The sequence below is a fragment of the Ammospiza caudacuta genome, chromosome 19 (genome assembly GCF_027887145.1).
Source record: "Ammospiza caudacuta isolate bAmmCau1 chromosome 19, bAmmCau1.pri, whole genome shotgun sequence".
Taxonomy (NCBI): Eukaryota; Metazoa; Chordata; class Aves; order Passeriformes; family Passerellidae; genus Ammospiza; species Ammospiza caudacuta.
This window is the reverse complement of record NC_080611.1, coordinates 4254142-4268092: the sequence shown is the minus strand read 5'-3', so window position 1 is coordinate 4268092 and position 13951 is coordinate 4254142. Positions and strand designations below refer to the sequence as shown.

Here is a 13951-nt window from a genome sequence, read left to right as displayed (position 1 = left end):
CCAGGCGTGGCACTGAGCTGCTGCATGTTTTAAGACTGGTTTGGAGTTGAATGAACAGGCTTGCAGCACATTTTTTACTTCAAGGCACACAAAGACTCCTCTGTGGGGCTTCACCTCCTGTGGTTCTGGAGAAGTGTGGATCAAGGCAGGTAGAGCTGGTTGGGAATGTGTTCAGAGGGAAATAATCATTCCATGTCCCTTCTGTGTGTGATGCCTGTGACTGTGTCCTGTCCTGGAACAAACCCTGGTACAGATCCTGCAGCCTGCCCAGGGCAGCTGGAGCAGCAGCAGCAGCAGTGTCCTGCCTGTCCCAGCTGTGCTGACAGGGAGAGCTGCACTGGGCTTTTCTCTGCAGCACTGCCTTGTTCAGACCCAAGACTGTGTCACTGCTCAGCTGCTGCACTGCAGCTGGGGCTGGAATGGCTGCCAGGATCCAGGAGCTTTTGGAATATCAGCTTGTGTCACTGTGCTGTCAAGGGCAAGGCCAGTTGTACTGCTTGAAGACTTTGAAGACCCTCAAAACCAACTCAGAGCCTGCCCTGGGTCAGGGATTAGATTGTAAAATGAATGGAGTTGTTGGAAAAGCTGCATGGGTGAGAGCAGAGGGGGAAGTGACAGGAGCTTAGGGAGAAGGTCTAAAACAAATACTTCCAGGAGAGCTCTTGGGTTGGATCACTGAAGCAAGGTACAGCCATCCCCACCCCTGGGCTGAGCTCTGCTATTTGTGAATTGAACCCAAATATCCCTGAGCCAGAACACAGCCAGATGTACAAAAAGCAAATGAGAAGCCAGCCAGGTAGGGGAGTGACCTGCAAGCCAGAAGAACAGCGAGTACAGAGGCATTTCTTGGGATAGCTTTTCATTTCTGGCATGAGAATGGAGAGGGATGTGTTCTTGGCAAGGAAAAAGTGGTATCTATGACTGGCAGCCTGACTGGGGCTTGCAGAAATAATCCAGGTTTGGAGCAGTTATAACACTGGTCTGTGTTCAAACTTTATGTGAGGGGAAATGGGTTCTGGGAGGATCTGGGAACATAAAATCCTGAATTTTCCTCTCGGAAACCAGCATGTATCTGCACACCTCACTGCACGGGGGCTTGTGGAGCCACACTCGGGTTGTGGCTGGGAAGCAGAGGCAGGTATGGGAGCTCAGTGACCTCCTGGCTTTGGGTGGGAGGGACACAGAGGAGCTCAGAACAGCACCTGCCTGTGCAGCTCCCGGGTGTACAGGACACTGAGAACGTGTGCTGTGTTAGATCTTTTTTTGTGCCTGTAGAGGCTCTCCCGATGTCCCACAGCCCATTCCTGCATCCCGGGGGGGTGGCTGTGGTCCCGCAGTGCCCGGGCAGCAGGAGCCGGCCCGGCTCAGCCCGTCCCCAGGCGGATTCGCAGCATTTCCGTGCCGGGGCTGTTCCCGGAGCAGTTGTCACCGCTGCTCTCCTGAATCCCCCTTTGTTGGCAAAGCTCCTCAGCTGCTGCTGCTGCCCTTGGCTCCCCCGCTCGGCCCGGAGCTGGCAGCCGTGTGAAAGCGGCTTCTGTGCGGGGCCGGGGCTCTCGGGGTCTGTCCCCAGCCAGCCCGGGGCTCTCGGGGTCTGTCCCCAGCCAGCCCGGGGCTCTCGGGGACTGTCCCCTGCCCGTCCGGGGCTCTGGGGACCGGACCCAGCCAGTCCCTGCCCACCCGGGGCTCTGGAGACTGTCCCCTGCTCTGCAGGGACCCTTAGGGTCTGTCCCCTGCTCTGCAGGGACTCTTAAAGTCTGTCCCCTGCCTGCCCGGGGCTCTCGGAAACTGTCCCCTGCCCGTCCGGGGTTCTCAGGGTCTGTCCCCAGCCTGACCGGGGCTCTGGGGACTGTCCCCTGCCCGCCCGGGGCTCTCGGGGATCAGTTTCCAGCCACCCCCTGTCCCCTGCCCAGACTGGGCTCAAGGGAAGCCCTTTCCCAGCCATCCCTGCCCTGCCCTCCCGGGACTCCTGGGGACCATTCCCTGCCCGCCCGGAGCTCTCGGGGACCGTTCCCGGCCATCCCCTCCTACCCGTGCTGCGCTCTTGGGGTCTAAACCCTGCTCTGCCGGAGCTGTCGGGGACTGTCCCCGTCCCGGGGCTCTCGGGGACTGTCCCCAGCCGTCCCCGGCTGTCCCGGGCGCTGCAGGGCGGTTCTCCTCCCGAGAGAGGGCAGCGCGCTCCAGCTGCTGCCGCTGCCCCGCTGCGGGCTCAGCCCGAGCCTGGCCGGGGGTGCCGTGCCCAGGGACCCCTCCCCGAGCCCCCCCTGCCAGCAGAGCCCGAGCTCGTCTGTCCTGGGGGTCCCTGCCTGGGAGGGAGTGTGAATCCATCCCCTCCCGTACAAGATGAAGCTGGAGACGCCAGTCTGTGACCGTGTTCACAGGGGTCCTAAGATGAAGGAAGAGACGAGGATCTGACTCCATGTTTCAGAAGGCTTGGTTTATTGTTTTATGATATATATTATATTAAAACTATACTAAAGGAATAGAAGACAAGATTTCATCGGAAGGCTGGCTAAGAATAAAAAAAGAAAGAATGATAACAAAAGCTTGTGGCTTGGACTCTGTCCGAGCCAGCTGACTGTGATTGGCCATTAATTAGAAACAACCACATGAGCCAATCTCAGATGCACCTGTTGCATTCCACAGCAGCAGATAATCACTGTTTTACATTTTGTTCCTGAGGCTTCTCAGCTTCTCAGAAGGAAAAATCCTAAGGAAAGGATTTTTCATAAAAGATGTCTGTGACACCAGTCGTGCCTTGTAAATTGATAGGGGGGCCCCAGAGATACCTCTGTGCCTCCCAGCAAGAGCTCTGGCCAGGGACCAGGCCGAGTTTACTCTATCAGTGCCCTCTGGAGAGCCTTGGAGGGGCCAGGTTGGTGTCACACAGGACCTGCTGAGCCCAAATTCTGCTCGGGGTATCATCCCCATCAGGTCCCATTCTGCAGGAGCTCTCACCCCTAGTGTGGACACGGGGAGCTGAGCTCTGTTGCTGATCCTGTCACCTCGTTACTGCATGAGTTTGGCTGAGTTAGAGCAGCTCTTCTGGCAGACACGTCCTTGCTGCTCCTGCCTGTTGCTCTCGAGACCAGGAGTGTTGTTTTTCACAGACATCCAAACCCAGCATCTCTCACAATTCCTGTGCATGCTGCAGGTTCCAGCAACCTGAGAGGGAGTTGCTGCGGGTCCAGAGCCAGGAGCTGCTGCTGTTGAGCACCTCTGAAGCTCCTGTTGATTCCCTTGTCAGGCATTCCAACCCCTGGAGAAGCTGTCAGGACCAGCTTCTCTTATTTTAAGGCAGTGATAAATCCTGCTCCGGAGGGTGCTGGCTGAAGTGCTCTGTCTCCGTGCTGGGTTAATGCAAGCCACATGCTGCTGCATTCCTGAGCGGGCAAACACCCTCCAACACACTTCCAACCAAGAGCTGTAGAAAATTTACACTGCCAGGAGAAAGAGCAGGAGGTGTCCTGGGTGTTGGCAGCAATTAAGGGCACTGTGACAGCTGGAAATGTAACACCTAAGCACCCCGTGTCACCCTATTAGCAGCTCCCAGTGCCCAGTTTCCCTCATCTCACCCAGAATTCCTCTTTGTGCCCCAAATTGACAGTCCACATGAGCACAGGAGCAAGGACCCAGACCCTGGAACTTCCCCACCCTGCTTCTGTCTCTGGCCATGAGCCATTTCCAGGGCTCAGAGGGAGCCTCTGAAAGCAAGAGATGCCCTGGACTCGGGATGGTGCCTTCAGGGCTACTGGGATTAGGGCAAGCAGGGGGCAGAGGGGACCAAACACGCATGGAAAAGCTGCTGAACCAAAGCTGCCAATCTCCGGGTGATTTGGCTGAGCTCTAGAGCAGCTCTGACGATGGAGAGCCAGGAAATGCAAAGCTCTGCGGGAGAAGGGGAGCTAAGTACCGTGCTTGGTTGTTGCTAAGAATACAATTATCCATACTAACGATTGCCTGCCTGATAGGATTACCAATAAAGACAAACGCAGGGAGGATCATGGCTTCACTTCCTTCCTCCCACCCGGGGATTTAATCCTGTCTTTGTTTGAGTTTTGTCTTTGGTCAGTCAATACAAAAACTCTGCTCCGGGTGGTATCTCCGGAGCCTTTTCCCATAGGAGAAACTTTCCGGGGTGAATTCCATGTCTGCTCCCCCCATGTGCATCCTGCTCCGTGCTGGTTTCACCCTGGCAGGAATAGTTTAGGCCTTCTAATTTCAGCCTGCTTTGTGAAAGGTTGGCTAATCCTCCCAGCAGTCTCGAGAGGCAGGAAATCCTCAGAGGCAGAGTCTGGGGGAACATGACAACTCCTTGGCCACTCTGCTTGCCTGTTTGTGATGGCTTTTGGACACATCCTGGTTTTTCAGTCTCCTGTTTTTCAGCAAAATGCTCGAGGGGAGGCTCTGGCAGCCCAGCTGCTCTCAGCACCAGCTTTATCTGGTGGGTATCACAGCAGCTGATGGCACTGATGTCCCTGCAGCTCCTGGGGAAGGTGGAGTGATGCTCTGGAGCTTGGCATGGAGGTGCTGCCAGATGCTGCTCACCCAGGGGAGTCAGGACAGCCTTCCCGGCCCTGCCAGCCCCTCCGCTACCCAGCAAGGGCTAACAAGGTGCAAACGCTCATTAAACATTTCCCGGAGGCCAGCCAACACCCCAGCGTGTCCGAGCTCACCGAGCCCTGGGTGAGGGAACATCCCGGGAGACCGAGACCTTCCCATTGTTCGAACGGGATTTGTTAACGAGTGACGGGACAAGAGGAAATGTCCTCAAGTTGCGCCAGGGGAGGTTTAGATTGGGTATTAGGAACAATATATCCACTGACAGGGGTTGTCATCTTAGAATGTAAATGATTCTAGGATTCGACGATGCAAGGCAGTGCCGAGCAGTTTGGGAATGACTTTGTGGATGTAAAGCAGTGTCTAATGAAAGATCCCCTTGTCCCAGGCCGGGCTCCCATCAAGCAGAGCATCCCGAGCCTTCCCCTCTGGCCGCCCCTTCCCAAATCCCACCCGGGCTGCGGTGGCCGCGGCCGGGGAGCGGGGCCGGGCCGGGCTGCGGGCTCGGAGGGGGCGGTGGGTGCCGGGCCCGGTGCCGGGGGGGCCGGGGGTGGGCAGGGCCGGTGATGACGCCGGTAGAGCCGGCCGAGAGCCGGCCCAGCCCCGCCGCCGGCCGAGCGCTGCCCGCGCACCCCCCGCGGCCGCGCACTCGGCTCGGGCGGGCTCCGGCGGCGGCGCAGGATGGAGCTGCCCGTGGACTCGTACCTGGCCGTGCCGCTGCTCTTCACCGTGCTGGCCCTCGTCCTCGCCTCCGTCTTCCTGAGGCTGCGGGGAGGCGGCGGCGAGCGGGCGGCGGAGCGGCCCCGGGGGCCCGCGGCGGAGCCGGCTCGGGAGGGCGGCCCCGGCGGCGAAGCGGCGGCAGCGGGGCCGGAGGACGAGGGGAGCCGGGTGCCGGTGGAGGAGGTCGGAGTGGGCGGCGAGGGGAAGGAAGCGGTCACCGAGCAGCGGGAGGCGGCGGAGGAGCCGGGCCCCGCGGCCGAGCCCAGCCCCGCGGCGACCGAGAGCATCCCCAGGCAGCCCCCGGAGGAGCCCCGGCAAACCCCCGAGGAGCCCCGGCAAACCCCCGAGGAGCCCCGGCAGCCCCCGGAGGAGCCTCGGCAGCCCGGACACCGGGAGGATGCGGAGAGCAAGGTAAGGCCGGTCCCCCCAGTGCCCCCGTGGTGTCCCTTCCCCATCCCTCTGTCCCCCCAGTGCCCCCGTGGTGTCCCTTCCCCATCCCTCTGTCCCCCCAGTGCCCCCGTGGTGTCCCTTCCCCATCCCTCTGTCCCCCCGGCTGGCGGGGAGGGAGCAGCGCTCCGGGTTTTCCCCTGTAAAATAAGAGAAGTCCCGGCAAAGCCCGTGTTTTGTCTTCGGGTGGGAACAAGCTCATTGTCCCCGGGGAGGCAGCGGTTTGGGGGGTGTTTCTGGCTCCTTCCCTCCCCGGCCCGCCAAGGATAATCAAGAAAGTGAAGATTTAAGGGAAAGGAAGCGTGTGCCAGTGTGAGCCTCTCCTGTGTGCACATCTAACCCCCGGGGGTCTTTTCCTTTCTCCAAGAGCTTGTCCAGGTGCTGGGGGATGTGCTTGTGTTTATTCTTCCCGTCCGCATCCCTTTTCTGTGGGTTACACAAACTGTCCCCGGGTTCAGTGCGCTGTCCCTGCCCGCCCCAGGGAAGGGACCGCCCCACTCCTCAGCCCCCCAGGATGCTGGCCCCAGTCTCTGACCCCTGGCTGAACTGGCGGGGCTGGGGGCGGCAGTGATGCCAATAAACGCTCGGTAAATCCTCCTCCTCCATCGGATCTTGTTTAAAAATAAAAGAGCGACCCAGTGTCCACGGGAAGATCTTGTTCTGCTCTTGCCCAGCCTGGATGGGACTCGGTGACAACCTGAGGCACCCGAACTCCCTGTCCTGGTGGCTTTCTGCCGTGTGGCTCCTTGTGCAAGGGGCGGGAAGGGAGCGCTGGGAATGCGGGAGCGTCGCGGTGTGCCGGCAGCGTGCTTGGGCCGGGGCACGGGGCTGGGGCCCAGACGGCTCCTGGCTATTATTAGCAGCATTTGTAATCCTCAGCAACTGTTTCCAGGCTGCCGGGCAGCTCACACTCAGCCCTCGCCTTGGAAAGCATCTCCAGTGACTCACCGGATAGCCTTGGGCAGGTCCCGGGGCTCGCACACCCTGCTCTGTGCTGCGATGCTCTGTGACACCCGCGGGGCACCTGCTGGGGCTGGGATGTGCCTCGGCCTCCCTGTGCTCCTCGCACCTCCCTTGGTGGTTTTTGAGCCTCAGAGCTGTCCCTGTCCCCTTTCTGGTGCCCCTTGCCCTTGGATACAGCTCTAGAGCAGCCCCGTGCCTTGTACAGCATCCTGGAAACCACATCTGTTTCTCTTGTGTGATTTATCAGTGCCTGTGAGTACCAGGATCTCTGGAGAGCTCCTGGGCCACCCTTGGCCAGCTGGGTCCTGGCTGGGCCAGCTCAGCACCAAAGTTGGCCACTTGTCTGGAGCTGCTCTCTGGTGAGGTGCATTGGGACAGACGGACAGATCCAGGGCTGCCAGAGCCCACAGGTTGCTTTGCTGCTAGCTCACGTCTTGGGAATGTTTTCCTCCCCTCTGGCTGCTCTTCAGCCCTGATTTCTTTGAACAGGCACTGCTGCAATGCTTGTTGCCTTCAGAGAAGGGCTCAGCTCCTTTGTCCCCACTCAGCACAGGCGCAGTACCAGGGTTTTGTGTGCCTGGAATGAGTTCTTACTCAAGAAATGGGGAGTTCTGTGTCCTCCAGAAGCCTGGCTGGGCTCCTCACTGGCTTCAGCCAGGGAGCTGAAGGAACAGCACAGGGTCCTGCCCAGCTTTCCCTCCTGGGAATTGTTCCTCACTGTGTGGGCAGGGCAGGACAAGGATGCTGCTCACCCTGGGCCTGAGGAGCATCCCTTTGGGAAGGTCAGGGAGCAGGCCTGTGTGCTGGGGGTGCTGTGGGGAGCAGTGGAGGGGGAGCAATGCTGAGTGTGTGTTTGGGAGCCGTGGCCAGCACATGATCCCACAGCTGCCAGCTCTGCTGGCCCCGGGGCCGGGTGGCACAGCTGGCCGAGGGACTGTGAGGGACTACGTGCCCTTCCAGCAGGCACCACACACGTGTGGCAGTGCCCAGCCTGCTGATCCAAGGGTTTCTGCTGTGGGCAGAGTGGGACAGACCATCCACAGCTCTGCAGGATCTCCCCTGGTTCGGCTCCCTGTGAACATCCTCAAAGCTGCTTCATCCTTCCCCTCCTCCAGCACCACCCAGGCCCAAGCCCAGGAGATGTTACAGGCAGGGATGGGACGGGCCCTGGGCAGGGCAGGGAGTGCTTTGCTGATGGAATCGTTCCCTTTCCAGCCTGTCTTGGCTCGGTGAGGGCTGCAGTCCCCTGATGTGACTCAGCAGAGGCTCCCAGACCCTGTCTGGCTGCTGGCTCCTGCAGGCTCAGGGCTTCTCAGTACATCAGCAGGCGCTCAGAGAGCTTTCTTTCCTTATTTATTTTCTTTCCTTATTTATTTTCTTTCCCTATTTATTTTCTTTCCCTATTTTCCTTCCCCTCTGTTTGCTCAGCACGCACTGTGCCAGCCTGGCTCGCCTTGCCCGCAGCCATTAACCACTCGAGCAAAGTGCTGATGGATGAAGCCGCGCAGGGAGAGCAGCCGCGGTGTGTTAATGACGGGCTGGATCCCGCTGCCTCCTCCTTCCCTTGCTCCCTGCCTGTGCAAACTGGGATCTGCTGGGGCAGCTGTGTGTCTCAGCCTCCTCCTGCTTCCATCTCCTGGTAAATCGCTAAAATTGAAGGTTCCCTGCCCCTCTCTGCAGTGACCAGTTCATTGCAGCATCATGCTCAGGGCTACTGAATGACCCAGTGGCTGAGTAGGGAAAGGAGCCCAGGAGTCCTTGTTTCCCTGAACTGCTGGTAGTGTTTCCCCTTGTCTCTGCTGGCTCCCATCACTGAAAAAAACCCCTTAATTAGTCTGTCATTGTCTGTTCTCATCCCCATCCCCAGCTCGTTAATGGATGAGGCAGTGCTGTCAAAGCAATCCCGTAATGAAAAGCTGCTGGGTGGGAACTGGGTGGGAACAGCAGCGAATCTGGGGCTGTGGAGCGTGGTTCTTGTGAGAAACGGTCAGAAACTTCAACTCCCTAATGAGCCATTCTGTCCTGAAGTGACAGGTGGCAGGGACCGGGCAGGGTTGTCAGTGTTGGAGCAGAGCCACCTCCAAGATGCCATCCTGGCCAAAATGTTCAGGAGATGGGGAGGGTGAGTGGGCAGCGCCAGCCTGGCTGGTTTGCCAAGGGTTAATTGCAGCTGAGCTGGCAGCTTCAAACAGAGCAGGGGTGAGTGTGACAGAGGGAAGAGGGGACACACAAACCCTGCCTGGGGCTGTCACCTGCACAGCAGAGCCACAAAGGCTTCATCTGCCTCCTCTGCCAAGCTCCTGGTGCATTTTCCCCTGGGTGCCTCCCACCCCAGGCTGGGCCTCCCTGGGGGCTCCCGGTGCCTCTGGACACAGCAGGCAGCCCAAACCCCCCAGCTCCCACCGGGAGCCCCGATTACATTTACAAAGTCATCATTTCCCCCTCTGATGCCTCCTGCCTGCCCTCCCTCCCTGTGCTGCAGGGGAGAGGGTGTCTAATTAAGTCTGGCTGTAATTGGCAGCTGTTCAGGCCGTGTCTGCGCTGCCAGAGGACTGGGACAGGAGCTCCAGTGTCCCACAGGGCACTGGGGAGGGATGTGGGGATGTGCCACTCCCGTCACAGCCCTGGCAGCAGCACTGCCAGGGAATGCAGGGCTCTCCACCCCGATCCCTGCCTGCTCAGATGTGCCCAGCTCTCACAGAGCCGCCTGTGCCAGGCACAGATGCCTCATCTCCTGCAGAGAATGGAAACTGGGAAGTGACACAGCACGTGTGTCACCCCCAGGGACCTGAGCACATGTCCTGCCCACCCTGAATCCCACCATGGGGCTCTGCTGGGTCGTGGTGAGCGACAGGGGGACATTGGGGTGTGTGGTGTGTCCCCTACATGGGTCGAGAAGTTTGGGGTCCCACAGGTCCTTGTGGGCTGGGTGAAGCCCTGGAGCTTTGCCAGGGTTGCTGGAGGACTCTTTGCCTCCTCAAGTGCCCACTTTTTGTGAAGCTGCCAGGTGAGGGCCAGCTTTGCCTGCTGCCAAGGATGCCACGCAGCTCAGCAGGGACATCCTGGTGTGGGTGTTTGCTGTAGCAAAAAGGGCATGGGCTGGATGTGGTGGTGCCTGCAGGGATGGGTGTGCTGAGCTGGGCTCCTCACCCTGCCGTGGGACACACCAGAGCTCTCCTGGCACTGCCTGCTCCTCATTAAGGGCTGGGTGGTCCCAGAGCTTCAGAAATGCTCTGCCCACTCTGTGCCTTGTTCTTGCCCATAGCAGTGGCAGGAGCAGATGCTCCCACACTCTGGGGGGCTCAGACCTTCAAAACTCCATCTCCACGTGAGGGACATCCTCTCCAGCACCCCAGAGCTGGCAGGACCATCACCAGGGCTGGGGAACTGCTCTTGGTCTGCAGCTGCTCCTCTGGGCAGAGAGAGGATGGAGAGCCCCAGTGGTGGGTGAAGGGGAGCTGCTGACACAGCAGCTGCTTTGCTCTGCTAAACTCTGACCAACATTATTATTATTATTATTTAGTCTTTTTTTAAAGGTTTCTTCCTTCCCCTTTTCTCCTGGCTTTTCTCTTTCTGGCTGGCTCTCTCCTGTCTGCTTTCTTTCCCTCTTGCAATGTCTTGCATCAGGCTTGGAGCAGAAAGTGCAGCCATAAATGGCAACACACAGGACCCAGGAGTTTAATGAAAGATAATTTTCTCCTTTTGCTTTGCAGCCTGGGATCTTCCCTTTTCCTGAAGCTGGAGCAGGGCACTTATTTGTCCCCAGCTTGCCCATAAGGCTGTCCCTGAAGAAAGGGTGAGGGACACACCACCCCCCAAGTGTCCTCTTGTCCTTTCTGAGCAAGAAGCCCAGGTTTGCAGCAGGGATGGAGCAAGTGGGGAGGAAATGGGCAGAAGTGAGCTGAAAACCAGATGATGCTGCAGTGGGAAGCCTGGCTCCCACCTCCCACAGGCTGGGAGAGGGTTCAGTGTGGGCAGAGCCTTGAGGGGGTCAGGATGCCAAGCTCCTCTGTCTGAGCCACCCTCCCCAGGGAGACCCAGGCTGTCCATGCTCAGTGCTGGCTGTGCCCAAGATGTCCCTGAAGCTTTGTCCTCGCCCTGCTTTGCTCCAGAGCCAGCTCCACGCGCGGGTGTCATGGCCATGGAGCTGAAGGGCAGCAGCACGTTTGTGATCATCCAACAAATGAAATGCTTGGCTCTGCAGCCAGGAGCCGCCGGGGCAGATGGATCAGATGGATTGCTGCCTTATTATTGAAGGTGGATGACTTGCTGCATTTTAACCCTGGCCTTTCCTGAGCCCACTGAGCAGTGCCCAGGTGTGATTCAGAGGTGCCAGGGCATGGACTGTGCTGTGCCCGGGCTGGCTCGGTGATGCCCATGGGCAGGAGCAGGCACGGAGCATCCCTGGAGCGTTCCCGGAGCTTTCCCGGGAGGGTTCCTGGGGCATCCCAGGAGCGTCCCCGGAGCGATCCCGGAGCTTTCCGGGTGCATTCCCGGAGCGATCCCGGGGCATTCCCAGAGCATTCCCGGATTGTTCCCGGATCATCCCCGGAGCGTTCCCAGAGCATCCCCAGATTGTTCCCGGAGCGTTCCCGGATTGTTCCCGGATCGTTCCGTTGCGTTCCCGTTGCGCTCCCGGCCCCGCACGGCCCCGGGCCCTGCAGCTGCCGCCCAGCGCGTCCCTGGCCCGGCAATGCGAGCTTTGTTTGCTGCAGCAGCTGCTGGGGCGGCCCGTGTCAAGTCTCCTCCAGATGCTCCCGGATAATGACGTGCACGGCTCCCTGCAGCGCTGCTTCTCACCGGTTTTTTTTTGTTTTGTTTTAATTTTTTGGTTTTTTTGTCCCTGAGGGGAGGTTTTCATGGCACCGGAGAGATGCTGATTTGTGGGCTCTTGGACAGAACACTCCGCTTCTTTCTTCTCCAGTTGATCCTTCCTCACTCCCAGCTGCTCCAAACTCTCCCTGCATTCTCCCTGGGCTGTGCTTCCCACCAGAGCAGCACCTGGGGTGCCCTGGTGTGTGACGGTGTTCACAGGGGTCTTATGTTGAGGGAAGAGATGAGGATCTGACTCCATGTTTCAGAAGGCTTGGTTTATTATTTTATGACATATATAACATTAAAACTATACTAAAAGAATAGAAGAAAAGGTTCTCATGAGAAGGCTGGCTAAGAATAGAAAAGAATGAATAACAAAGGTCTGTGGCTCGGACAGAGAGTCTGAACCAGCTGACTGTGATTGGCCATTAATTACAAACATCCAACATGGGCCAATCACAGATGCACCTGTTGCATTCCACAGCAGCAGATAATCATTGTTTACATTTTGTTCCTGAGGTCTCTCAGCTTCTCAGGAGGAAAAAATCCTAAGGAAAGGATTTTCATGAAAAGATGTCTGCAACAATGGTGTTCTCCAAGTTTCCCAGCATTGTCCCAACATCTTCCCCCTCCCTGCCTTGCAGGTGCTTATTGTTGTTATCTTATTGTATTTCATATTTCTAGTGTCCCATACTCTTGTTATGATATTCTTAAAGTCCATACATTTTAGCTGGTTTTCTACCATGCATCTCTTCTCTGCTGTGCAGTTCCTCATAGCTTCACAGGAACTCCTCCTGGGCTCTCGACCCACCCTCTTTTATCCCAGTTATCTTTGCAAGCCACAGCTGCTGCCCAACTAAGGACTTCACAGCTGTGGCTCATTTGGAATAACTAGGACCCACTTATCCAACACATAGATTTTGTAGGGACTCTCACTACATTTCCCCCCTTTTTTTCTATTCAAATACAATATAGATATTCAAGTATAATATATTAATTTCCTTTACAATACATGTTTTATCCCAAGACTCAAAGGCCTCATACACCACACACAATCTTCCACAGCTCTTCAGGCTGCTACAGCTCTCAGGCTGTCCTATTTTCCACAGCTCTTCAGGCTGCATACCTCCATCACGTCGGGGTCATCAATTATTGTTGCTATCTTATTGTATTTCATATTTCTAGAGTCCCATACTCTTGTTATGATATTCTCCCAGTTATCTTTGCAAGCCACAGCTGCTGCCCAACTAAGGACTTCATAGCTGTGGCTCTTTTGGAATAACTAGGACCCACTTATCCAACACATAGATTTTGTAGGGACTCTCACTACAGGTGCTGGTTTTCACCTTGTCATTCACAAAGGAGCAGGTGTGCATGTGGAGCAGGTTAAGGTTCCTAAATGGGACCTGTTTTCCCTCTGAAGTGGTTCCCCCTTGAAGAAGTGTTCAGCATGGAAAGGCTTTGGTGCAGGGCTGTTTCTGGGACAGAGTCACTTCATTTGTGGATTGACTGGAGTGAGAAGAGATTCTGGTAAAAGAGAAGGCTCCCTTTAGACTTCTAGGACAGTTTGGGAAGTTGAGATTTTAATTTTTAAGAACTGTTTGTGACGTACAGTAGTGCTACATCAGGTCTTGGTTGGAAGAAATAATATTGGCCTGTGAATTCAGGTCTTTTGCCAGCAAAGTTACAGAAAACTTTTTGATACTTATAAAAACTGTAATCAAAGCCACTTCATAGTGTTCTGCTATTCTACTGTATTTTATGTAAAGATCAGGATTTACTCTGACTGGGTTTTCAGTATTTCAGGACAGCAGCACCCAATGGCCATGGCAAGGCTGAGATTCAGGGGTGAAATTCTGAATTTTGGGCTTCTCCAGGCAGAGAGGGCTCTCCCCTCTCCCTGGCTCCCAGGGGCTGTGGCACTGCCAGGCTCCAGGTGGGGCTTTGTCCCTGCTGGCATTTCCAGCCCCGTGCTGGCATTTCAGTGCAAGGCCAAGGGACACGGTGTCCCTGCTCCCTGCCCACGCAGATCCTCCTCCACAGCCCTCCAGGCTCAGCAGGGAAACCTCCAGCTGAAGGTTTTGGGCAGGGAAAGCTGGCTGAGCACGGGGTCCAGGCCAACCACAGCTGCTGTGGGGCTGGGAAAGCCCAGCCCAGCCCCAGGAGGGCAGAGTGGGATGGGGAGGTCTCCAGGGGCTGATGGAGAAGGCAGCTGGCAGAACATTAACAAACCAAACATGTCCCCTCCTCCCTTCTGCTGCATCAGCATCCCAGGCAGCTGCCTGAGCCCTGCCAGGACACACGGACAGCCCAGCCTGGAGCTGGCACAGCCAGCCCAGCCCTCACTGGGGCCTCCTTGCCCTGGTCCCACCCCATGGCTGGGGCTGCCACAGGGAGAGATCCTGAGCTCCACAGGGAGAGATCCTGAGCTCCACAGGGAGAGATCCTG

At 57.3% G+C, this 13951-nt stretch overlaps 1 protein-coding gene across 4 annotated transcripts in view; it reads left to right on the top strand.

Moving 5' to 3' along the window:
- Window positions 1–5238: 5238 nt before the first annotated feature.
- MXRA7 (matrix remodeling associated 7) overlaps window positions 5239–13951 on the top strand; it is a 31925-nt gene continuing 23212 nt past the window's right edge. For all 4 annotated transcript variants that reach the window (XM_058817268.1, XM_058817270.1, XM_058817271.1 and 1 more), the window contains exon 1: window positions 5239–5688. In XM_058817268.1, the coding sequence (XP_058673251.1) occupies window positions 5239–5688 (450 nt within the window). The remainder of the gene's footprint in view (window positions 5689–13951) is intronic.